Here is a 24,226-nt window from a genome sequence, read left to right on the forward strand (position 1 = left end):
CCAATTGTCTTAGTTCATCCAGTCATATCGATAGATTGAAAGGAAAACTGGGAGGTGAGGATAACATAGATACTCCTCAAGAACTCGTTGAAGTCGAAGATTTATCCTATGTTCCACATGAACCTGATAAGGTACTTGAATTCAGAGAAAGGAAACTTTGTAGTTGAATAATCCCTAAGGTTAAAATTAGGTAGAAAGGTAGGGAAATAGAGGATTCAACTTGGGAGTCAGTTGATATTGTTCAGTGTAGTTCTCCTTCTTTTCATTGCAAGAGTGCGAGAGAGGGGAAGTATGTTATATGCACATTATGTGTGTGTATACTAGGAGGCTAACCCACATTAGGTTTGTGAGCATGGAAGCATGGGAACAAGCTCTAGTGGAGCATGGGTTAGGATTAACCTTAAGGGTTAAGGTTAGGGTCAGACATCCAAGGGTCACACATGGGAAATGGAGAGTCAAGAGTCACTTGAGGGCCCTCCTATATAATAGGGGCATGGGTCACACTCAAGGGAGGCTAAGGCTATGTTATCTTGAGGCTAGGTTATGATATGATGTTCTCTTGTATAAGAGGATTATATCTACTCACCTACCATTTCACTCTATAGCTACATGCTACTGGATTGGAGTTATACCTCTTGATGGTATGGGACATCAAGGTAAAGGTATGATGTACTTCATTATAATTCATGTGTGCATCGGGGGTGGTCGGGTGGATGAGTTTATGCCTTATTTATGCATGTTTATACCTGATTTATGCATGTTTATGCATAACAATTATCTAGAGAGATCTTAGGGTTTTAACAAGTCAGTTGTGTGCTATATAGTAGTGGACAGTGCTAGAAAGTAGTGCTACAGTCATGGACATGCCATGGGCATGACTCAGCCAAAATGAAAAGAAAAATAACAACTAAATACCATTACAATCAGTCAATGGCAAAAGGAAAAATAACAACTAAATCAGTCAATGGTAAAAGGAAAAAAACATGCATTTGTGAAGGTCAAAAGCACATAGCAATCAGTGCAAGTTTACTATAGCTCATAGTTGTATGTAGGCACATAGCAAACACTAATTGTAACAAGCCTTGTATAATCACGACTAAGATTGTTAGAGCATAGTTTAGGAACTCTTAGGTCTCATCAAAGTTTATTTGAGAGTAGATTGAGTAATTCTCCCTCAGCCTTAATCCTCATTGGATTGAGATCAGTGTACTTGGCAATTTTGTTTTTGTCAATATAAGCTTGTGCTTCCAATTATACCTTGGCCTGATTTGTACTTTATTATCATTCTTTTAAGTATTGAAGTTATAGCCCATTGCCATCTCTCTACTTTAACACCCTTCACTCCCCTCTAGTGTACCTCTTCGGCATGGTTCCATCTGAAATTTCCTCCTTGTCCATGGTAGGGTGGGAAGCAATATGTTTATGGGTGACGGTGGAGATCCCCCTTTCTTAATTGTGTCATCTGAGCTAATAAACTTCAAAGAATTTTCAAAACTTAGCTTAGATTTAGATTAATCCGAGAAACACACATAGTAAAAGCTTGCTTAGTAGTGGTGGTGGCAACCCCAGGAGCAAGCTAGAGTTTGCTTTACATCGATAAGAGTAGCATCGCAGCCCAAGGCTGACAGCTCCCATTGGGGAAACCCAACAAGTCTCTAGAGTCATCATAGATAGCGGGGGTCAAGATTCAACATCGTTCCAAAGGCAAAGCATTGGGGTTTTGCAATGCTAACCAAACCCCTTTGCCATCTGAGTGGATGATCAAAGAGAAGTCATGCCTCTAGGAATGGTAAGTTTAGTCCCAATTACCCTTGAAGGATTGCTATTCCATATGAATTTTATGGTCTTGAACTTGCCCCCATAGCCACACGAGCATATAGACTATTGATAGGTAGGCCATGGTTGTGAGCCGCTCAAGTGGTGCACAATTGAGGTCAAGATAACTTACAATTGACCAAAACTGTGAAGGCACAATGACTTATCTCTAGACAAGAGTATTGAGGAGGCCTCAGGTGGAGCCAATATGGTACCATCCGTAGAAGGAGAAGCTCTCTTCAGAGGAGTTAGCCATATCATGGTTTGAGTCTCCATTAGAGGAGGCAAGGAATACCCCTGGATGAGAAATGGGATCTGTTATTAGGACTAGAAGGCACAAGTACATAATCACTAGGAAACTAGTTGGAGTGATATCAAGGCTTTGAGTGCAACATGGTGGAAATATCTAAGTTTAATCCATATCTTAGTGGGATAGATTTGCCCTTGAAATAGGGGGTAGAAGAGGAAGTGTTGGATAAGCCCTTCCTAGTGTTTTTGGTGGAGTGGGGGGAGTCTCTACTTTCATTGGTCTACCACTCAGGAAGATTCCACTCAGTGGATCTAGAGTTAGAGCTAGTGCAAGTAGCGAGAGTTTAACTGATGCCATTGGAGAGACAACCTACCATGTAAGTAGATGCCCACTAGGATATGGATTGAACTCACATATTTCCACCATGTTGCACTCAAACCCTTGAAATAGGGCATAGAAGAGGGAGTGTTGGATAAGCCCTTACTAGTGTTTTTGGTAGAGTGGGCGAGTCTCTACTTACATTGGCCTACCACTCGGGAAGAGTCCAGTCCAGTGGATCTAGAGCTGGAGACAGTGTAAGTAGCAAGAGTTTAATGATGCCATTGGAGAGCTTGCCTACCGTGCACCAGCAAATAGCGCAGATAGCATCAGAGGATGATTGTGGAAGACAGAGGATCAATTTTAGAAAAATAATAGATGGAGACCCTAGATAGTGTCGAGTAGGAGAACTCCACAACCCACAGGGAGAGTGTGTTGATGATGGTATGCTGGATGAAGTTTTGGCTGATTTGGTCATGATAGGTGTTATTCAGAAGACTTCTCAAAGCATTGGTAGGGTTTGTGCTGTGACTTGTACAAGCTTGGAGGCTTTAGAGGGTGATACAACCATGTGCAATCGTTTTGATGGGCTGCTGTGAGCATGTGGGTGTTTTGGGCATATCATACAAAGGAAGAGATGCTATTGTGGACAATTGGGATGATGAGATAGTGAATCATTTGGTTATCAAAGATCACATGCAGATCATGGGTTAGAAGCTAAACTTGCAAGAAGAACCATGGATAGTGTCGAGTAGGAGAACTCCACAACCCACAGGGAGAGTGTGTTGATGGTATGCTGGATGAAGTTTTGGCTGATTTGGTCATGATAGGTGTTATTTAGAAGACTTCTCAAAGCATTGGTAGGGTTTGTGCTGTGACTTGTATAGTTAGAAGCTAAACTTGCAAGAAGAACCATTGGTGGCTTGGCTTCCCCATCCCCTCACCACACTAGGGAGGAAAACCGGGTTAGCAAGTTCCCGAAAGAAGAAGCCTTGGCGATGGAGGAGCTACCATCAGGTGACTTTCCCTTAGAGAACCAGTCGGTTCATGATCCCTTGTCCTTTAGTGGCACCACTCCCCCCCCCCCACAAGTCTCCACCATAACTCCTCTCACTCTGGTCTTGTATCATGATGCGTTGTCCCTAAGTTTTTGTAGAGCTTTTCATAGATGGATTTCACACTCTTTCTAGAATAGACAATTATATAACCAAGAGTACCAAAATGAAATAATCTAGATATTCATGGTATATATTATTCACAAGACACCTGAAAATTATGCAGAGCATTTGTGAAACAAAAGGTAAGACTATGAACTCATAGTGTTGATAATAGGTCCAAAAGGCTATCTAAAAAATGCCATTATCTTTTATTCCAATTCGGTAATCTTCTGACCCCAAAAAAAAAGATGAATCTTAGAAAATACTTTTGCATTGGACAATTGGATCAACAAGTCATTTATGTGTGGTAGGGGAGGATTGCTTGTTTAATCCCCATGGATACACCATGATGAAATGCTTGGTCTGATGAATCCCCTTTTCGATAGATCATTTAGTTGTTGCTTCGGGTTCGGTGTGTTCTTGCACATGAAATTGACAAGGAGCCTTCACAAATAGTGTTACTCTAGGTGGCATGGTCTAATGTCCTAGGTGGAGACATTTTGAATAAATCCTTTGGAAAAACATCGACATATCCTTTAATAGCTACTTCACATAGGGATGGTAATCTTTTTCTTTTATGAATTCAGTTTTCTCTTTCACAAACCTGGTTGAATTCCACGGTTGAATTCCACGAAGTAGTTTCAAGGCTGAGATGTCTAAGGAGAAATACTCAATCTTATCACCCATGATGTCTAAGGAGAAGCACTTAGTTTTCTCACCCATGATTTCATCTATCTTAACCTGGCTCTAATGAAAAGCTATTTTCTTGGATTCACAATAACTTAAAGTTTGGGAATATAACATATGGCTAGTGGACGTTTTCCTTTCCTTGACTAACTTCATAGATTTGCTGGTCTTAGTATCTACTTCTACTTTCAAGCTTTTAATAATCTTCTAGTTTTTCGATTCAAGGCTTTGATTTTCTCCCCATTTTTCTCGGTCCCATCAAATTTAAAATACTGGGCGCTCTTAATACTTATCTAAGAGCTGCGTTGGCTAGGTCCTCTCTCTTATGGAATATTTTATGTCCTTGGGGTTGAGCAAATCTACCAAAGTCCTGTCTACATTTCTCATCATGGGTTCACTCGGGTTTATGCCTTGCCCTTCTACCTCAAATAGAATTCCCTTTACCGAAGGTTTGAAGACTATGCTCCGAGTACTGTTACCTCAAATATAATTCCCTTTACTTAAGGTCTCAAGTCTATGTTCCTAGTACTCTAAACTTCAAGAGCAACACTACTCTAATACCACTTGTGAGGTTTTGTTTTGCTTAAGGAATGATATTTCCACTTAGTGTGATAACGGGGGGAATTGGAAAATACCCTTCTACTTCAAATAGAATTCCCTTTACTCCAGGTCTTGAGACTACGTTCCCAGTACTCTAAATTTTAAAAATAATTCCCTTTACTCAAGGTCTCGAGACTACGTTCCTAGTACTCTAAATTTTAAAAATAATTCCCTTTATTGAGGTCTATGTTTCGAGTACTCTAAACTAAAAAATAATTCCCTTTATTCAAGTCTATGTTCCTACTAGTACTCTAATTCACTTTATTTAAGTCTATGTTCCCAATACTCTAATACCCTTTATTCAAGTCTATGTTCCCAATACTTTACTTCCCTTTATTAAAGTTTTTTTCCCAGTACTCTGAACTTAAAAATAATTCCCTTTATTCAAGTCTACATTCCTAGTACTCTAAACTCAAATATAATCCCCTTATACTCAAGGTCTTAAGTCTACGTTCCCAATACTCTAAACTCAAATATACTCAAGGTCCCTAGTCTGGGTTCCCAGTAAACCAGTAAACTCAAATATTATTCCCTCTACTCAATTCTAGGTTCCCAGTACTCTAATCTTAAATATAATTCCCTCTGCTCAATTCTAGGTTCCCAGTACTCTAATCTTAAATATAATTCCCTCTGCTCAATTCTAGGTTCCCAGTACTCTAATCTTAAATATAATTCCCTCTGCTCAAGTCTAGGTTCCCAATACTCTAAACTTAAATATAATTCCCTCTATTCAAGTCTACGTTTCGAGTACCCTAAATTCAAATATAATTCCCTCTACCCAAACTACGCTCCCAATACTCTAGATTCAAATATAATTCTCTCTACCCAAATCTACTCAAATATAATTCCCTCTACCCAAATCTACGCTCCCAATACTCTAGATTCAAATATATTTCCGTCCACTCAAGTCTACATTCCCAGTACTCTAAATTCAAATATAATTCCCTCTACTCAAGTCTACATTTCCAATGCTCTAGACCCAAATATAATTCCCTCTACTCAAGTCTACATTCCCAGTACTCTAAACTATAATTCCCAGTACTCTAAACTATAATTCCCTTTGCTCAAGGTCTCAAGTCTACATTTTGAGTACCCTAAACTTAAATATAATCCCCTTTACTCAAGGTCTCAAGTCTATGTTCCCAATACTCTAAATTTGAATATAATTCCCTTTACTCAAGGTCTCAAGTCTACATTCCTAGTACTTTAAACTCAAATATAATTCCTAGTACTCTAAAGTGAAATATAATTCCTAGTACTCTAAAGTGAAATATAGTTCCCTTTACTCAAATATAATTCACAGTACTCTGAATTGAAATATAATTTCCTTTCCTAAAGGTCTCGAGTCAACATTCCCATACTCTAAATTGAAATATAATTCCCTTTACTTAAGGTCTCAAGTCTACTCTAGACTCAAGTATATAGTTCCCTTTACTCAAGGTCTCGAATCAACATTCCCATACTCTAAATTGAAATATATTCCCCTTTACTTAAGGTCTCAAGTCTACATTCCCAGTACTCTAAACTCAAGTATATAATTCCCTTTACTCAAAATCTGAAGTCTATGTTCCCAGTACTCTAAACTTCAAGATAGAAACATTGCTCTAATACCATGTGAGGCTTCATTTTGTTTCGCTTAAGAAATGCTATTGCCACTTAGTATGATAGTTGAAAGGAACTAGAAAATGGGAAAAGACTTTCAACTTTAACATCACCACTTGAAGCCTCATTTCTTCTCTTTAAAACACACGTGCAATATCCACAATTTAAAAGAACATAAATCACAAAAGATATTTCCCACAAATTCAACACAAGATCAATACACATGTGCAAGAAGAGTGCTCCTAGGTTACATGATCCTTGTCGAGATGTGCACCTAGGACTTTCTCAAAAGTCAACGGGGACCACAGTCACGCACCAAGAATTGCCACCACAACAACAGGATCCCCTCTCAACTCTGTAGAGTAACATACTACGGTAAAAGTCTAACATGTACCATAGGTTACATGATCCTTGTCGTCGAGATGTGCACCTAGGACTTTCTCAAAAGTCAATGAGGACCACAGTCACGTACCAAGAATTGCCACCACAACAATAGGATCCCCTCTCAACTCTGTAGAGTAACATACTACGACAAAAGTCTAGCATGTACCATAGTATCATAACATGCACCACAATGATGTGTGGGGTCTAGTCTCGACTTCGTAGAGTAATGAACTTCCATAGGAACGAGACACCTACTACAACAATGTGTTGGCTAGCTACCCCCCACATCTGCTGCAATGAGGGTCCACAAATGACTCCACAAGGCCTCTTGTTATATGCAAAAACCAAAAGAAGATATAATGCTTCATAATATTATTAAAAGACATTCACGTTTTAAGAAATGCATCCCTTTCTAAGAATAAACAAACTCTTGTTATGTGCATAAACCAAAAGAAGATACAATGCTTCATAGTATTATTACAACGTATTCACATTTTAAGAAATGCATCCCTCTCTAAGAATAAACAAACTCTTTATTCCTGGGATCGTAGAGGGGTCCTCATCCCACTCCTAGATCAATGACCAAAGCTTCTATGAACGATTCAAACCATCCATAGCTTTTTTCCACAATATACTGTCCTTTGAACTCTTCTCAAACCACTTCTTCTTTCTTAATTCTAGGTTGTGAGAGGTCCCATATGAGCCTTGTGTGATGCTGTTGGCATTAGGGGAGATATGTTCCACATAGATAAACTCTCATGCTGTTGTATGCAATTTTAAGTTGCCCCCTCAAAAATTTATGTAGAATTGATATGTAGCTTAGTTGGTTGTAGTGGTCACATAAAAGTTTCCATTCCTCCCCTTTTAGGATCTCATTTGACTTTTGTCATTGCTGAACAATTTACCCTACCATTGTAATTCTAGGTACTGCGCAACAAATTGCAGACAAGGTTTTACACATGCATGAAGGTATGATTGGGTTGGCTTTAAAAAGAAGGACTCATCTAGCCATTTATCCTACCACTATAATTTTAGGGATCGTGCAACAAATTGCAGTAAAGGTTTTACACATGCACGAAGGTATAATTGGGCTGGTTTCAAAGAAGGACTCATCTAGCCATTCATACAATACACCAGATTAGCAACATTAGTTATGGATTGATCATTGAACTCATATGCTATGATGAAAGATCCCTTTATTCAAAATTGGACTATACATATACGTCTAATTGAAAGAAACTATTGCTAAAATTTACAAGGAAAAAGTTTTGGTTAATCATCATTTCTGGTATGCTTAATAAATGCCTCAAATACAACACAAACAACTTCAATATATGTGGAGTTACCAGATAAACAACTTCTATCAGGAGGTATCGGTGTCAAGATGTAATCTAATTGAGTACCCTTTTAGCAATAAAAAAAAACAATTCCAAGAGCACCTAGAGCATGTAATGTAGGTAATAAGGAGATTATGTGTTCATAATCCCTCCCCTAATAAGGGGAGATGGATTATGTTTTCATAATCCCTCCCCTGAGATGGATTAATAAAAAACATATAAATGTATGTATGAATATTTCGCTCCTACACAGTTCTACTAGTGTTGGAATCCTGCAGGAGCTATGAAGGGTTTACTGTCTAGTCGTCTGCTGAAGGGACCAGTCCACTCTTCTGGCGTGAAGAAACTTTCGAATTCACTCTACAGGCGAGGAGGGTTGCGCAAAAGAATAAGGCCTGCAATCAGAAGAAAACCAGAGCTTAGTTATCTGAAACCAGAAAAGCAATCGTTGGAAGAAATCCCATCACTCTTTAAAGAGGAGCAAGCAGCATCACAAGAATGTCTTCATGATTTTGTTGTGGGTGATGAAGATGATCGTGATGGTGGTGTTGTGGGCGATGATGACGACTATAATGCTGATGATGATGATGATGATGATGATGTCATAATGATAGAGGATGGAGTAAAAGGGCGGGAAAGTTTTTCAAATCTACAGGTTGAAGAAGAAGCTGCTACAACAGATGAAGCCTTTTCAGAGGGCCCAATTATCTCTGCTGAATGGGAAGCTGCAGTTCAGTCTGTTGTGAAAGGCTCAGCCGCCATTGCTTTCATCTGTGGAGGGAAGAATACTGGGAAGTCAACTTTTGCAAGATACCTAGTGAACTCCCTGCTCAACAGGTTCTTGCTCACTGCGTCCTACTTTGTTTTCTTCTAATTGCAAATTTGCATTACTGAGAATGATGTGTGTGTGTGTCTCTGTGTGTTTTTAACCTTTACAGATACAGCAAAGTTGGATTTCTGGATACTGATGTCGGCCAACCAGAGCTCACTCCTTCTGGCTGTCTCTCCCTTCATTTACTAGATAAGCCCATTGTGGGTATGTGATCTTTCTTTCTATGTCAAAGCATGATGTGGCAGTTATTTGCATGTGATCATTGTGGATTTAACCCGGTTGTTTAGGCTAGCTGCATGTTAGCTACGGCCCGGCAATTTTTCCCATCCAAATTTGTGGGTTTGATAGTTTTTGCTAAGCATTCCAAGATAGCTGTAAGTTGGTGCACCACCTTCAATTAATTATGTTGATTCAACAGGTTTGCCAGCATTGGAAATGAAGAACCCAGAGAGGTGAGTTTTTTGTGCTTTTGAAAGTGTTGTTGATTCTTTACAGGTGCTATGTTATGCATGATTATTGTTATGGGTGTTAATTGAAAAACTTGCTACATATGTGGTTACTTTAGGAACAACACGAAAGTCTTTCTTCAACGCGAAACTTGCTACATATGTGGTTACTCTAGGAACAACAAGAAAGTCTTTCTTCAACACAATCTAACAAACACATAACATGGATTGAGTAAACAACAAGACAACAATGATATGTTACTTTACAGTATGCATCAGCAGTGCCTGACCAAGTCCATGCTTGGCACCCAAAACGGAGCCTGGTATTAGTCTACCCCCCCATGTATGTATGGCACTAATGTGGTTCTGCTATGTTGGGAGCAAAAGTGTCATGTGCACTTACTGCACTTGGGTGGCATGTTAAGTGCAGGTTTTGGGTTAGAGATGGGCACTCCACATTTTTGCTAGCCCTTGTTCAGGGACAAGTTGCTAATTGCCATCAGGGTAGGGCAAGGTAAGTCCAGGTAGTCATTCGTGCACACTACGAAGTCCCAATGTCTAGATGTCGAGGACGCTTAACAGGCCAAGTGCTGGTGGTGATGGACATCGAGGTAGATGAGTCAGGCAACATGTTCGTTGCCTTGGAGGGTTGGGTGACAGCGTGGGCAGCCCATTGGGCAGATGGGAAGCGGAAAAACACAGGAAACCTGTCGTGTAGCAGGCTTGGCAAATGGTGGGCTGATTTGTATGCATTTGGGCAGCCTGTTTTGGGCCGGGTAGCCTGATTCGGACCAGCCAGGTCTAGGCACCCACATCTGTGTATAATTAACATTAACTAAAGGCTGATCAAGGTTCGTACAAAGCCACAAAATTTCATGACACATACATATGTATATAAAAAAGCTAATTAAATGTGAATGCATGCATCCATGCCTATGTGCTCACACTGCAAGCGAGTTACTTTTAAACTTAATACCTTTATATGCACACATCGGTATGCATGTGTAAGTTTGTGTTTGCCATAGTCTGAGAATGTTTTTATAGCAGTCTCTGTATGCTTATGCTTTTTGGTTGGTTGATAACTTTTGGTTATTTTCAAGGCAGGTGCTACTTTTTTGGTGACATCTCACCTAAAACCCACCCTGAAGATTACTTAGAGAGCGTGTTTTCTCTTTATGATCATTTCCGAAACAAATACTATTCTAATCACTCTGAAGATGAAGTGAACATGCTGAAGGAAGGAGGGTTCCCTCTTGTCATTAACACCCACGGTTGGATTCAAGGTATGCTCTTTCATGCCTTCTAGATACCATGTTCCTCGATTGGCTTTCATCTTTGACCTCACTGAGAGGGCATTGTTTCTCTCAACACTATGGAATGCAGGTATTGGATTTGATGTTTTGGTTGAGATTATTGGCCATGTTGTGCCAACACACATCGTGCAGATTTTATCTAAAACAGCAAGCAGAAACCTTCCTCCAAATCGATTTTGGGAGTCAAAGACAACCCACCCTAGCAACCCTGAGCTTCTTTTTGTTCACAGTGCACTTGGAGGGAGTGCTCAACTGTGAGTTGCTTCTTTACTTGCTCACTGTTGTTGGAGAAAATGTATATTCTTTTGTTGCATGCAATTATGTAGTGGGCTTTTGAAAGGATTGCCTTTCAAACGTTTTTTGTGACTGTGCATTGGTATTGACTCTATACCTAATGCTGGCCACCTCCATGTTGCCTTTCTGGCTACTCAAGTAGTTACATTTAAGTTAGTGGGGATTGCCTTTCAAACGTTTTCCGTGACTGTGCATTGGTATTGACTCTATACCTAATGCTGCCCACCTCTATCTTGCCTTAAATGTAACTACTCAAGTAGTTACATTTAAGTTAGAGTGGGGATGTAGTTTCAGTGCAAAGGGTTTCCCATAATTTTGCAAGCCCCACATTTTTCAGGCATCCTGCTAGCTGAGACTAGCATAGGAAATGCAGGTAATGACATGCTAATGTGCGTCCCCAAGTCAGATCTAGAGGCATATTCTATCGGAGTTCATCTTTACCATTCATCCATCATAGGCGAAGATGCTTGGTTATAAGGCTTTCTAGAGGATGGCATATCGGCTTTCCCCCTTTTGCGATTGGACAACCTAGTGCTACATGCTCACCAAAGGTTTGAGATTCTGTGCAGAATATGGGATGGCCAAGGCAATGTACTCCTGAGCAGATGACCCCCTTTTTGGCAGTTTTAAGTTGTTTCTCAAGTTTATGGCTTGTAAGTAGGAAAGAAGTCACAAGTTGACATGTTGGTTTCCATGTCAAGGGTTTGGTTGAAGAAGGGCCATATGGTCAAGAACCCATGCTTCCTTGATGGTGTGTAGATTTAGAATGAGAATGCTAAAAGATTTTACTCCCTAGTATAAAAAATTTCTTTATGTCATGGGCTTGCAGGGCTGAAATCAAGTTCAATGCACGAGAATTGAGAGATTTGAGATTTGTTTCTTATTTTCAAAAGGAACTAAAGAACAAGCTATTGCAAACCATCAAGCTGCCATCTTTGTTCACAGAAGCTGCCACTGCCCTGGCATCTTTCAAACCTTTTCAGGTGCCGATTTCAGCAATCAAACTTGTCCATCAACATTATCAGGTAAGTCCTATCACTGCATTTGCTTCTATGAGGAAAGGTCTTGGGTCTTGGTATTTTGGGCATTATTGAGTGGACACAATATTTCGAATTGCAGGTACCTGCATGTGAATGGATTTACGGCTTGAATGCAACATTAGTAGGGCTTGGAGTTAGCTTGGTTCCAAGAAACTGCGACAAGGGGTCACTGGAAACCAAACCAAGTTGTATTGGTCTTGGTAAGCATAGAGGAGTTTTTAATTGTGTCTCTAAGTCGTTTGTGTTAAATTTTCCTCTCCCTCTCTCTCTCTCTCTCTCTCTCTCTCTCTCTCTCTCTCTCTCTCTCTCTCTCCGCTAGATCATGGAGTCCGTAGACTAGCGCAGATTTGGCCAGTTCTTGCTAGAGACACAGTGCCACAGAGAGACACTGCTACGGACTCATACCACAGGGAGAAGTGGGTGACAGCTCCAGCTCACTGATTTCCTCCAGAGATCTATCCCAGTGCCTATCATGACACAAGAGGGGGTTACACTTCAGCGCGCTGCGGACCTCTGAGCCAAACGGAGACCGAGAGCACCAGGCTACCAGACTCCCAGACTACATCAGAGGGAGATCACAGAGATACGGGCTCGACATCAGCACCATATCCAGGAGCGGCTAGCTCACTTATACTCACACCCGGAGATCATGCTCCGAGGTATTTTTTCCTCGCCATCGCCTATGTATCACATATTACATCCCCATTATGGTACTGGTTGGAGCTAGACAGATTTGCATTGCATTCTTGTATACCCTGCGCATATAGGTTGCATACTGAGCCTCTAGCAGTAGTGCTCCATCCATCACACCTCCCCACTAGCTCAGTACTTTCATAGTTTATTTCATGTTCATTTTGTCCTTTTTTTTTCTGGACATCCAGAAGACATTGACAGTTGTACATTGATTTGTCTCATAGGTCGAGTTCGGCCTCTAGTAGACGTTAATATAGCTTTCTTTCTCTCTCTCTCTCTCTCTCTCTCTCTCTCTCTCTCTCTCTCTCTCTAACTCGATTTGACAAGGCTCATGACTGGGCTCATGCAAGAGGTGAGCTCTCACTTTATCCGCCCCACCTGTTCGCCTATATGGACATAGCTTGCAGGACCATGGGCGAGAGCCTCCTCCACTTCCGGGATGATCGGAGTTGACCTCTTCTGACCAAGACCAACCTTCGGTCCTCCTTCCTCTATTCGTATTGGCGCCGCCGGAACGAGGTGCGGGGGGGTGGTCGCGATGAAGATGCCATGGAGGCAAGTGCCAAGGAGGCTTGAGCAATGGAGGTGAGTGTAGGAGAGAGATGTAGGAGAGGCTAATGCAAGAGGAGGTGAGACCGTGAGTGTAGGAGAGAGATGTAGGAGGGGCTTGAGCCTTGAGCAATGGAATTATGGAGGTGAGAGTAGGAGAGAGATATAGGAGAGGCTAAAGCAAGAGGAGGTGAGACCGTGAGTGTAGGAGAGGCTTGTCACTTGAGCCTTGAGCAGTGGAGGTGAGACTCGAGAGTAGGAGAGAGATGGAGGAGAGGCTTGCCAATGGAGAGGTTAGAGCAAGAGGTGAGTGTAGGAGAGCAACAAGACTACAAGTGAACTTGAAATTACAACTTACCCAAGGTCCCAATGCCACTTGGGCCTTGAAAGTTGAGGGTTGAGGAGAGCTAGAGCCTTGCCGGGTTACTCAATGCCCACTTGAGTCTTGAGCCTTGAAAGTTGAGGAGTGTTGAGCCAAATTGCCAATGAGCTTTCCACTTGAGCCTTGAAAGTTGAGGAGCATTGAGGCTTGAGCTTGAGCCAGGAGCGTTGCAAGTTGCTTGAGCCTTGCTTGAGCCTTGCCAATGGGGGCTCTTCTTATAGCCATGGGCCAAGTGGGGAGGGCTGCTCAACGGCTAGGCGCCCAACGGCTACAGGGCACAATGGCACACTGCGCAACGGTCCGTTGACCGTCCGGTCTAGCTCCGTCCCACACGAACCGCCGTCCCGCCGTCCCGTCGTCCCGGAATCGCCGTCCCCTTGTTACAGCGTGGGCTCACACGTCCCCTGGCCGTCCCCTGTCCGGTTCCGTTTCCCCGTCCCAGGGGTCCGTCCCCCACGTTCCCTGTGACTATGGGTGAAAGAAACTGACTGGGAAGAAGGGGCTTGAGCAACAAGACTATTAGCTCGTCATCACTGGGAGGAACGCGGCCAAGTAGAACCATTTCCTTGTTGTTGGGTCCTTGGAGGGGAGCTTGGTAGAGTAGGTGCTGGATTGCTACCCCCTCTGGATCCCCAATTTGGGGCATTGCTACCACCTTGGTTGTTTTGGCGGGTGGAGGTAGTGGGGTTGGAGTTGTTGCCTTTATTTTCCTTGGTTAAAAAAAAACACTTATCATCAACATGTCCACGTATTTGGCAAGAAGTGCAAAATCTATTCTTTTTGGGAATATTTTGCCAGTAGGGAATGGGTGTGGAGGCATGATTTTTGGAATCAGTGTTGTTGCTGGGAGATTTGCCTTGATTTCCGAAGTTGCTGTTCCCTTTCCCTTGTTGTCCTTTTTGAGTAGAGGTTGTATTGGACACAAGGGCTCCCTCTTGAGTGGAGGAAGAGGATGACTTCTTGGGATGAAATTGGTCATGCAACCAAGCGAAACGCAAGAGTTGGCATTCACACTCATATAGGTTAGGCATAGGCTCTAAACTAATGGTCTGTGTGACAAAAGTAAAGAAGCGAGGTGGCAACTTGTTTAGTAGAGTGATAACCTGATCTTCCTAGGACTTGGGAGAGCTAGTGGTGGCAAACTCGACGTTAAGGCACCGATATTCAGCAACTTTGATGGTCAGGTCATCCCCTTCTTTGATAGAGAAAATTTGAATTTGATGCTCAAGATCAATGTGACGCGTACAATCACGTGCGGCATATCTCTCTGCGAGGTGTGCCCATCTATCAGAGACATAGGGGAACTGCTGGAGTTGTGAATGGAACTCGGGCAAGAGGCCTTGCATGAGCTCCACTATAGCAGTGGCATTTCTAGCTTCCCAAATGCTGATGACTTCAGGAGGTACTAGAGAAGGGTGGGGTTTTGGTTCAAGGCCCTTTACTAGGTTCCAGGAACCTTGGGAAGTGAAAACTTGTTCCATAAGATTAGCCCAGGTTGTATAATTAGACCCGTTAAAACGAGTCTTTTCTGTGAAAGCATTTCTGGACATAGAAACATGAAAGGAAGATGGTGGGGGAGTTGAGAAAGGCTGGTGTCCATATCCAGAGTGTAAGTGTTGAGGAGAGAAACCTGATAGTCCACCAAGACCAGGCATGGATGAAGGACCTGTCGAGGGTGCTCCATAAGATGGAATCAAGTTTTGGGTACTCAGCATAGGTACTACTAGGTTGAGGTATGAAACTTGGAGAGGGCACATAATTGGGAAAATCACCTGATACCCTGGAATGCTGGGTGGGACCGCAGTGCCAGGGGCGTCGTGTTAAAAGATAACTAGGATGGGTAGAAACCATACGCAGGACCCAAAAGAGGTGCAGGCAGTGATGACTGCATGCCAACACTAGTAGGAAGAGGTATGGGTTGGGAGGGAGGGTCTTGTGTTTGAATGTGGGCAGTATTCCATAACACATTAGGAGTAGGAACAGAAAGTGAACCAGAGGAGAAAACAGTGTTACCTCCTTGAACACTAGAAGTCGGAGAGTGAATTATACTCCTACACCCTCCTCTATTTGGGTTCACAAGATGCTAGGGATCGACGATAGTTGATGGTACCGTTTGTTGAACGTGTGCCACATAAGAAGATACCCATGTAGAGTTAGGAACATATGTACTAATAGGCACATATGAACCTGATGCGGTCACTGACAGGGATGATGATGGATCTCCGAGAACGATCAAGGAGGTACGTGTCCTTGAGAAAAAGTCCCATACCGAAGTCCAGTTTGTCGGCTAGAATGAGAAGCAGAGCTCTCCAGTTGAGGCTGAATACCTGGGTCCAATACTGGCACACTGGCTGTGGGCATGTATCCTCCTCTGGAAGTAACGACTAATAAGCTTGGAGAAGAAAAACCATATGCCAAGGGTGTAGAGGGTGAGTGGGTAAAAGTAGGCTGGTCGTCTCCCAATGAAAGACCTCGAACAAGGCTCTCCAATGTATGAGGAGTTCCATCCTCTGTGTGATCTATATCAGAATAAGGGGAGTCAGTATCTGGTATGAAAAGCTGATCCTCCAGAATCGAGGGTAGACGATCCATGGTGTGTACTTTCGAGGTCTTCAATCCCTTTGCTCACGATCGCTCTGATACCATGTGAAGGCAAAAGAGACCAAAGGACCAAATATATGAAAGATCAGAGTAAGAACACACAGCATGCAATGGTGATGTGTATATAAAAGATGAAGTCCAGTACCGGAGCTCTATGTGAGACTCCGAATAAGCAGAGAGAGCTGTTGTCCCATAAAACGCAGATAACAGAGCTGAAGTGACCCTGATGAAAGCGCCGATATACGCCTGTTGTAAGGCTGATGTGAGCCTGAAGTAAGGCTGCTGAAAAACGCTGATGTCAGCCTGAGGCAAACGCTGAAGACAGCCTGAAGTAAACGATGAAGTCAACCTTGGTGTGGACGATGAAGTCAGGCCTGATGTAGGTGATGTAAACGCTGATGTGAGCCTGATGTAGGCGGCCAATCCAGCAGCAGTAAACGCTGTAGATGAACCTGATGTAGGCGGCGAAAACGCTGATGTGAGCCGTCTGTGTTCTGACCAGCAGGAGGAGGGGATGCACTTAGTGAGGTGCAGTCCACGAAGTGTCCAGTAGGCGATGAAACGCAGAGGAGAAAAACGCAGCCTGAGGTGCAGAGCACCAAGTCCACCTGCGTTGATGATACACATGAACAAGGGGGGAGCCTCAGATTTATATGAGGTATTGGTCGGCCAGCATAGGAGTCGGGCCTTTTTGGGCTAGGTTAAATACTTGTTTTGGGTATATTTTCACACACTCATCTCATCAAAAACATCTCTACTCACTCGCATCTCACGAGTAGTGGGGTTATGGCATCTATAATCTTTCTGCTAGTATCTAGTCCATATTATGCATGATGGAGTTGATGGTTTATTGTCTTGTGGATGACTACCATGAGGTTATTAATTGCACTTTCTTATAAGGTGAATTTGGGCATGTTCTTGGATTCATCTAGGTATATCTTTATGGTGTATTAGCGGACATGCAAATTTCACATTGTGAAGTTTTAACTTTTCGTCCAAGTTGCGCCAGTTGATATTGTGTTAATTCTTTCTATCTTTAGTGGTGCATATGCCCTATCAACTACCTTTTTGTTGTAATGATTCTTTCTATTTGTTATGATCCCTTAGTGCTAGGCTTCATTATGGTTGAGTGTGCCCTGCATCTCTAGAGCTCTGATAGAAACTTAGTACACAGACCTGTGTGTGTGTGTGCACGCACGGGGTGTGTTTGTGTGTGTGGGAGCATATATTGATACCAAGTTCTATACCCACTATTGGAAATTGATGACGTTAGTGGGGATGTTATAATATCTAGTCTATACTATGCATGATGGAGTTGATGGTTTATTATCTTGTGGATGACTACCATGAGATTATAAATTGCACTGACTTATAAGGTGAATTTGGGCATGAAGTACATGAGCCTGGTGCTTCATTTTGCTATCTTGCATAGACAATGGTACCTTACCAAGATGCGCAGTGTCATCTACATATCTTGTTTTTTCCATTTTTTGCATTTCTCTAAACTACTCTCTGTGACTGGTCATGTGGTTGGAAGCACCCAGATCAAGATATCATATATCTCTAGGATTCCTTGCATCTGTAGTTATGGAACTAAGCATATGGTGCATCACAGAAAGTTGCTCACGTCTATCTTCGGCTGGCTTGCTTGAAGACGCATAGTTCCCTTGCTACAACTTTCCACTTTTAATGTCATTGTGCTTTTTATAGCACTCCTTTGCTATATGACCTGGAAAGTTGCTCACTTCTATCTTCGGCTGGCTTGCTTGAAGACGCGTAGTTCCCTTGTTGCAACTTTCCACTTTTAATGTCATTGTGCTTTTTATAGCACTCCTTTGTTATATGACCTGGTTTGCCACAATAATAGCACTCCATGACACATGCTATTTTCACTCTGGTTTTTTGCCATCCACTTCGGTCTCTCTGGCTGCCCCTGTCTCTACACCTGCATAAACGACTATAACCAGTAGCCGAATGCTTATCATTGATTCAGTATTGTAGGCAAACTCGACCATTGGGATGCATCTCTTCCAATTAGATGGTTGCTTGGACACGTATGCGCGAAGCATATCCTCTAGAACCCGATTCACCCTCTCCGTCTACCCATCAGACTGAGGATGATCAAAGGAACTCATACTCAGCGTAGTCTCCAATTTCTGGAAAACTCGCTATGAAGAAGCGTCCATAAAACTTGGAGTCTGTGTCAGTCACTATGTCACAAGGGAATCCATACAAGCTAAACAATTGCTCAACACACTGTTGAGCCAAATCAGATGCTCTCATGGTTGACCTTGTGGGTAAAAATCTTGGCACCTTTGTTAGCCTGTCGACCTCCACCCAAATATCATCATGTCCTCTATTGGTGCGTGGTAACTCGACAGTAAAATCCATGGAGGTTCTTTCGATTTAATACATTTTTCTCTTTATTTGGAGGTCGTGGAGCAGTCGGTAAAAATCTTGGCATCTTTGTCAGCCTGTCGACCTCCACCCAGATATCATCATATTCTCTATTGGTGCGTGGTAACTCGACATGGAAATTCTTCCCATTGTAATAACCCTCTAGCTGTAAGACGCTCGGCCTTATTTACCTGATATTAATGACACTTCACCACATAGTCCCGTGTTAGAATATTGTGCATCTTAGTGTGTGGGGACCTTGCCTATTTATTGGGATTTAATACATTTTTCTCTTTATTTGAAGGTCGTGGAGCAGTCGGCCAGCTCCTAGGTGTTAGACATCATCTCCTTCTTGCTGGCTTCCTGTTTGGTGTCCTATTATAGCCTCTAGGGCTGACCATGTTAGTCATAGGGGCTGGTCACCCTTCACATATATTTTCCCACATTATTCCCCATTTTATGGAGACTTGGGTATTTTCCCAGTCGTGGAGGATTTTATCATCAGTCGGCTGCCTACTCATGGGCATATATATAGCTGGCTTGCCTCTCTCATTTCTCACTACTTGCTTAGCTTTGTTGGCTGCAGTCCCTCACATATGAGGTTCTCCCCTCTTGCTCGGGACATATATTCCTTTTGGTGATGATATTGAGAGGAGGTTCTCACTTGTGTTTCCTCTCCATCTCTCTCTCTCACTCTCTCTCTCCTGTGTTTCCACTTTCCCTTCTTCTGCTGCACATTCTATCATGGTATCAGAGCGCCAGTGATCTTCAGTGTTGGATGCTCCCTTCTCTCCCTCTTGCGTTTTGCGTTTTTGCGTTTTCAGCAAGGTGGACAGATCTGTGTTTTTTTCTCAGAAGTGCTGCTGGCCGCTTGCCTCTTCCAGGCGTTTCTTCTCAACAGCCCCTGGTCTTTCTTGATCACTTTGACCTCTAAGAACACTTGTTTTCTGCACTGTTTTCAGGGCAGCAGCACAATGTGTGCTGCGTTTTTCTACAAGTGGCTGTCTACAGCAGTTTGCAGCAGTTCTCAACATTCATACCCCCCCCCCCCCCCCCGCCCCCCGTAGTGCTGGTCGCTTGTTTTGTACAGGCCAGCAGCAGCATATGTGCTGCCTTTTTTTCTTCTACAGGTTTCTGATGCTATTTGCTGATATGAGGACTTGATGGTACCATAACTCTACTGCTTTTCCAGATTCAGCCCATTCTATAGCCCCTTTTACCTTTGCGTTTTCAGATTTGCAGCCATGGTTGCTGCGTTTTTCTGAACTGATCTTGTTGGTAGCTGTACCTTCACTTGGGCTCCTCTCGTTGGACCCGAAGGTACCTTCTGTTCATTTGTTTTCCTCATAGGAGGTGTGGACACTGGTTGGCCTGAATTTTTAGGTTTGTAGCCCTTGTTTGGCTGTGTTTTCTTCTCCAGTGGACATAGATCACTTGCAGAGGGGGTTTCTTGTTTGGATTGTGGCTTTGGAGGCAGTTTGGTACTTGAGGAGCATTCTGAATTTCAGATTTGAGTCAGCGTTTTGTTGATTTTGGAGCATCTATACCTGGCCTACACGGTTTCCCGGTTTCTTCATGTTCCTTGCCTTCTGTTGGCGGTGGAGTGCTATTTTTTACTGGAGAGCAGTGTTTTGGCTGCGTTTTGCTTCCCACAGGAGTTTTCTACACTCTGAGGGGGCCTATCTCGAGCTACTTTACTTGAGGATCAGTTTTGGGAGCTGTTTAGTTTCTGTGGAGACTTTCTTCTGTGATAGGAGGTTACAGATTTTGGAGGAGAGCAGTGATCTTTTCAGAGATCTTGAGGAGAGTTTATTTTGTCCGAGCCTGTGTTCTTTGCGAATATAATGATTTGGCTACCCACATATATATGCTCCTAGTCGGTCAATAGTATTGCTATCGGCCAGCTGTACCCAATTACCACGTTATCAATGCAACATCATCAGTAACGCCTCACCACCACCACATCATCATTGCCACGTGTCACATGTGTTGTCTGACTTTGCCCATCGGCTGCTATTTGATGTCTGGCTTTTCCATGCATACTCGTAGGTGTGTCACACACATTCTCCCCAACTTGCATTGTTTGTCCTCAGCTGCATAGTGTCCATATAAAGTGCCCTTTCATAAAAGGAAAAGATCCAAGCAAAGCTCATCCAAGATACCCAAGATCTTGACCACTTTGCATTGCAGCTGTCCTCAGTTGCACAGTGTCCATATAAAGTGCCCTCCTTTCATAAAAGGAAAAGATCCAAGCAAAGCTCATCTAGGTCCCCCCGTCGCCAGCATCCCCCCCCCCCCCCCCCCCCCCCCCCGCGCAATTCCAAAACGCAAACGGTAACTTGGTGCATGCACAACCTCCAAACCCTGATTTGCTGTGCAAGCTGAAATGGGGTTGAAAACACTAATGCAAGGGCTAAATCGATGGAAAACAGGGAAACCCTAATTTTGGCTTGCAAACCCTAATTTCAAAAACCCTAATCCACAAACGCTACCTTAATAGAAGAGCTTGGCTCTTTTGCGTGCGCCCTCTGAGCTGGTCCCTCATCGTCGTGAGCATTCCGCGCCCCATCCTTGCGTGCAGCCAACCCAACGTGCCCCCCGCCCCCCCCCCCTTCTTCCTGCCTTCCCTCCTTCGTGCAGCCTCCTGCCCCTCTGCCTACCTTTTGTGTTTCCCCTCTCAGCCTCCTCTCCGTTGCACAACCTCTTCCAACGTCCTGTCCTCCTGCGAGCAGTCCCTCTCCCTTCGCCCCTTCTTCATGCCCTTTTTCCTTTTATTGCTCCCACTCCAATGCTCTTCTTGTTACCCTAGATGACCATTGCTAGGCCTTCAGTTGTAGTCAGCTCCTTGATACAGAGCCTTTGGATTTCAAAGAGCCCTAGAAGCTGAGAATATAAAGGCGTATTGTGGCATGTAGGAGTGGTTGCAGAAGGACCTATGGATTGTAGCAATGACCTAGACACACCCTTCTTTTACTTCTAGAACAAGGTTTACACATCTTCACGCTACCCATTGGGCCATTGAGGCTTGCTCCAAAGTAAGTAAAAAACAAAAGGTGTTTTTTGACCCTTCTGTTTTTTACTAATGCCAATGACACGTTTCTTCTGCAGTTATTTTGGTTGTTTTGGCTCATTTGTGCAGTCATGCTCGTTGAGAAAAGCTCATTTATTGATTTTAATCACCATTGACAATTGGGTACATTGTTTTGTGAACTGTCTATGCAGGTATTGTTAGGGGAGTGGATGTTCAGAAGGGGATTTTTTATGTTATTACCCCTCTAAAATTGGAGGAGCTGCAGCAAGTGGATACATTTCTTCAAGGCAAGATGGAGATTCCTGTATCTCTATTAAAGGTACAATGCGGATTTTTGTTCATTGATTGCAAAAGAGCTGCTGAGTGCTTAATTGTATGCTTTGGAAACGTCATTTGCATACATGTATCTAAACTAGTCCTTTCAGCTTTTTTGGAACTCCTGGGCTGGTCTTCATATATGCAATCAACTTTGTGCAGGCTCCTGGTTATGTTTCACCTTATCTATGTCGCAGCACCATCTCTATCGAAGGCACTGGCTCAGCAGTCATGGGGAGGGGTAAAAAGAAGTTTTTGCGATCATAAGTTTTTGGTTTTTGGTGAAGACCTCAGCTCTGTGAGGCTTGCCACAGAGAGAAGAGTAGGCCCTGGCCATCTTTGATGATGACCCCTTCCATGGGTCCTTTTTGAAAGCAATCCATACAGCTGCTCATACGGCACAAGTCAGGGCGCAGAGCATAATGAACCTTACTAGATTAGGCAGTTCAAAATGAAGAGCCCACATGAGCAATGTATCATTTTTTTCACCGTGTCTCATACCACAAGGCTTAACAACTGAGGCAGATACCCATGAGGTTTTGTCGAGTTAAATGGCAACAGTTTAATCAAGATGACACGTTGAGGTAGACTCTTTCAGATCTTTTTCAGCTTTTATTATGCATGAATGCCTAGCTCTTAGTTTAGTAGACTCTTTCATATCATGTATGGGAGTTAATTACCCACAATTTCTTAGCTCATAGTTCAGGTTTTTAATAAGAAGATGAAGAGAAAAAGAGATCTAGACCATGGGTAATCTTGCCCATATTGGCCAAAGTGGCTAGTAAGGCCAAAATAGTGTAATGGATTATCCACCTGAGGGAAAGTTATACTTTGGCTAGTAAGGCCAAAATAGTGTAATGGATTATCCACCTGAGAGAAAGTTATAAAGGGAACCATGCTTGCTTTTCCAATCTTAAAGCTTTAAGGACAGCATCTTTAATCGTAGTAACTTCTGAACCATTGGAAAACCATCTTACAGTAGGAAATGAAAATGCTTATTGATGGGTTAAATGAATTATTCTTCTTTTGAAGATTGCCAAAAGAGAGAAACTTCAAAACAAAGAGCACCCTCCATTTACAGTTGCAAACATTAGCAAGTGCTTATTTTATCCATCATGAGATTTCATGGACACTATGTACACATCATTTTGGTCTAATAGACCCCTTTGGGTGTTTTGAAGACGTTAATATAACTCTCTCTTTCTCTCTCTCTCTCTCTCTCTCTCAAGCACAAGTGCCAGCAACTCAAGAGTCACTTGAGAGCCCTCCTATATAATAGGGGCATGGGACACACTCAAGGGAGACTACATCTTTCTTGGATTGCTGATTTCAAAGCAAGCAAAGGAGCATTTTGATGTGACAACGGAGTGAGGATGCAATGAATGAGCTAACATCCCATGTTAGTAGGAGTTGAATTGCAGGTTGAAGGCAAGACACAACACACATGATTTAGCAATGCTCAGGTAAGCTCTTGACTTGAACATATTGGGCACACCACCGATGGGGAGGACTAAAGCCTAGGGCTGAGCTCTTGAACATAATTGGCACCATTGACAAGGACTAGAGCCTAGGACTTAGCATTGTTCATCCGTCCATTCCAAGCTATTGGGATTACCCAATATTGCACGGTGTTAACCTATCATCCGAAAATCCTAAAAAACCTCCAAAAACTAAGCCAAACTAGCTCTCATTTTGGAAGACGTGAGCCCATAGTCGCATGAAAAAAGCGTTGTGTCAAAGATGTGAGTCAACATTACACATGAGCCTAGACACGTGAGCCATGAGTCTAATATATGAGTGTTAGCCTAAGCCGCACCATTACTATTGGGGCTTGCCTTCCGAACTATGCTAGACATGTGATTCGTGAATCTGGACACACAAGCGGGTGTGATTTGTTGGTGAGCTTCCTTGGCGAGCTTTCTTTGTGAGCTTTTAAAAATGGTGAGCTTTTGGGTCCTTGTTAGATATCCGTAACCACTACGGGCATTACCACGAGAGGGGACGACCTCTAGCTCACCACCCAGCCATAGAGGAAGAATGAGGATTGCCCCTCATCCCCCAGGCTATAGAGTGTGTGGCCTGCCGTCCACACTAGCCTGGCCGCCCATGACTCCGCACGGGCGTCCTCTCCCACTGAACCCCGGACATGGCCATCCGGTCTGCCTGTCGGTCACAGGCATTAC

At 43.0% G+C, this 24,226-nt stretch overlaps 1 protein-coding gene across 1 annotated transcript; it reads left to right on the forward strand.

Annotated features, from left to right (window-relative positions):
• Positions 1-8,385: 8,385 nt before the first annotated feature.
• Positions 8,386-22,954, forward strand: LOC147611253 (Pre-mRNA cleavage complex II protein family). The gene is made up of 9 exons (XM_086784309.1): positions 8,386-8,987; positions 9,089-9,186; positions 9,401-9,434; positions 10,533-10,711; positions 10,812-10,995; positions 11,865-12,060; positions 12,155-12,275; positions 21,920-22,047; positions 22,206-22,954. The coding sequence occupies exons 1-9, from the start codon at positions 8,434-8,436 to the stop codon at positions 22,308-22,310; spliced, it is 1,599 nt and encodes a 532-aa protein (XP_086640435.1). The 5' UTR covers positions 8,386-8,433; the 3' UTR covers positions 22,311-22,954.
• The last annotated feature ends 1,272 nt before the right edge of the window (positions 22,955-24,226 follow it).

The sequence above is a fragment of the Cibotium barometz genome, chromosome 47 (genome assembly GCF_041138505.1).
Source record: "Cibotium barometz isolate CiBa-2024 chromosome 47, ASM4113850v1, whole genome shotgun sequence".
NCBI classification, from domain to species: Eukaryota; Viridiplantae; Streptophyta; class Polypodiopsida; order Cyatheales; family Cibotiaceae; genus Cibotium; species Cibotium barometz.

What these genes read in the sequence shown, in the direction of transcription:
- LOC147611253 (XM_086784309.1), top strand. Translation starts at nt 8,434, where the DNA reads ATGAAGGGTTTACTGTCTAGTCGTCTGCTGAAGGGACCAGTCCACTCT. An exon ending in GAAATGAAGAACCCAGAGAG is followed by an intron (nt 9,435 to 10,532) that starts GTGAGTTTTTTG and finishes TTTTCAAGGCAG; the next exon opens with GTGCTACTTTTTTGGTGACA. An exon ending in TTCCTGTATCTCTATTAAAG is followed by an intron (nt 22,048 to 22,205) that starts GTACAATGCGGA and finishes AACTTTGTGCAG; the next exon opens with GCTCCTGGTTATGTTTCACC.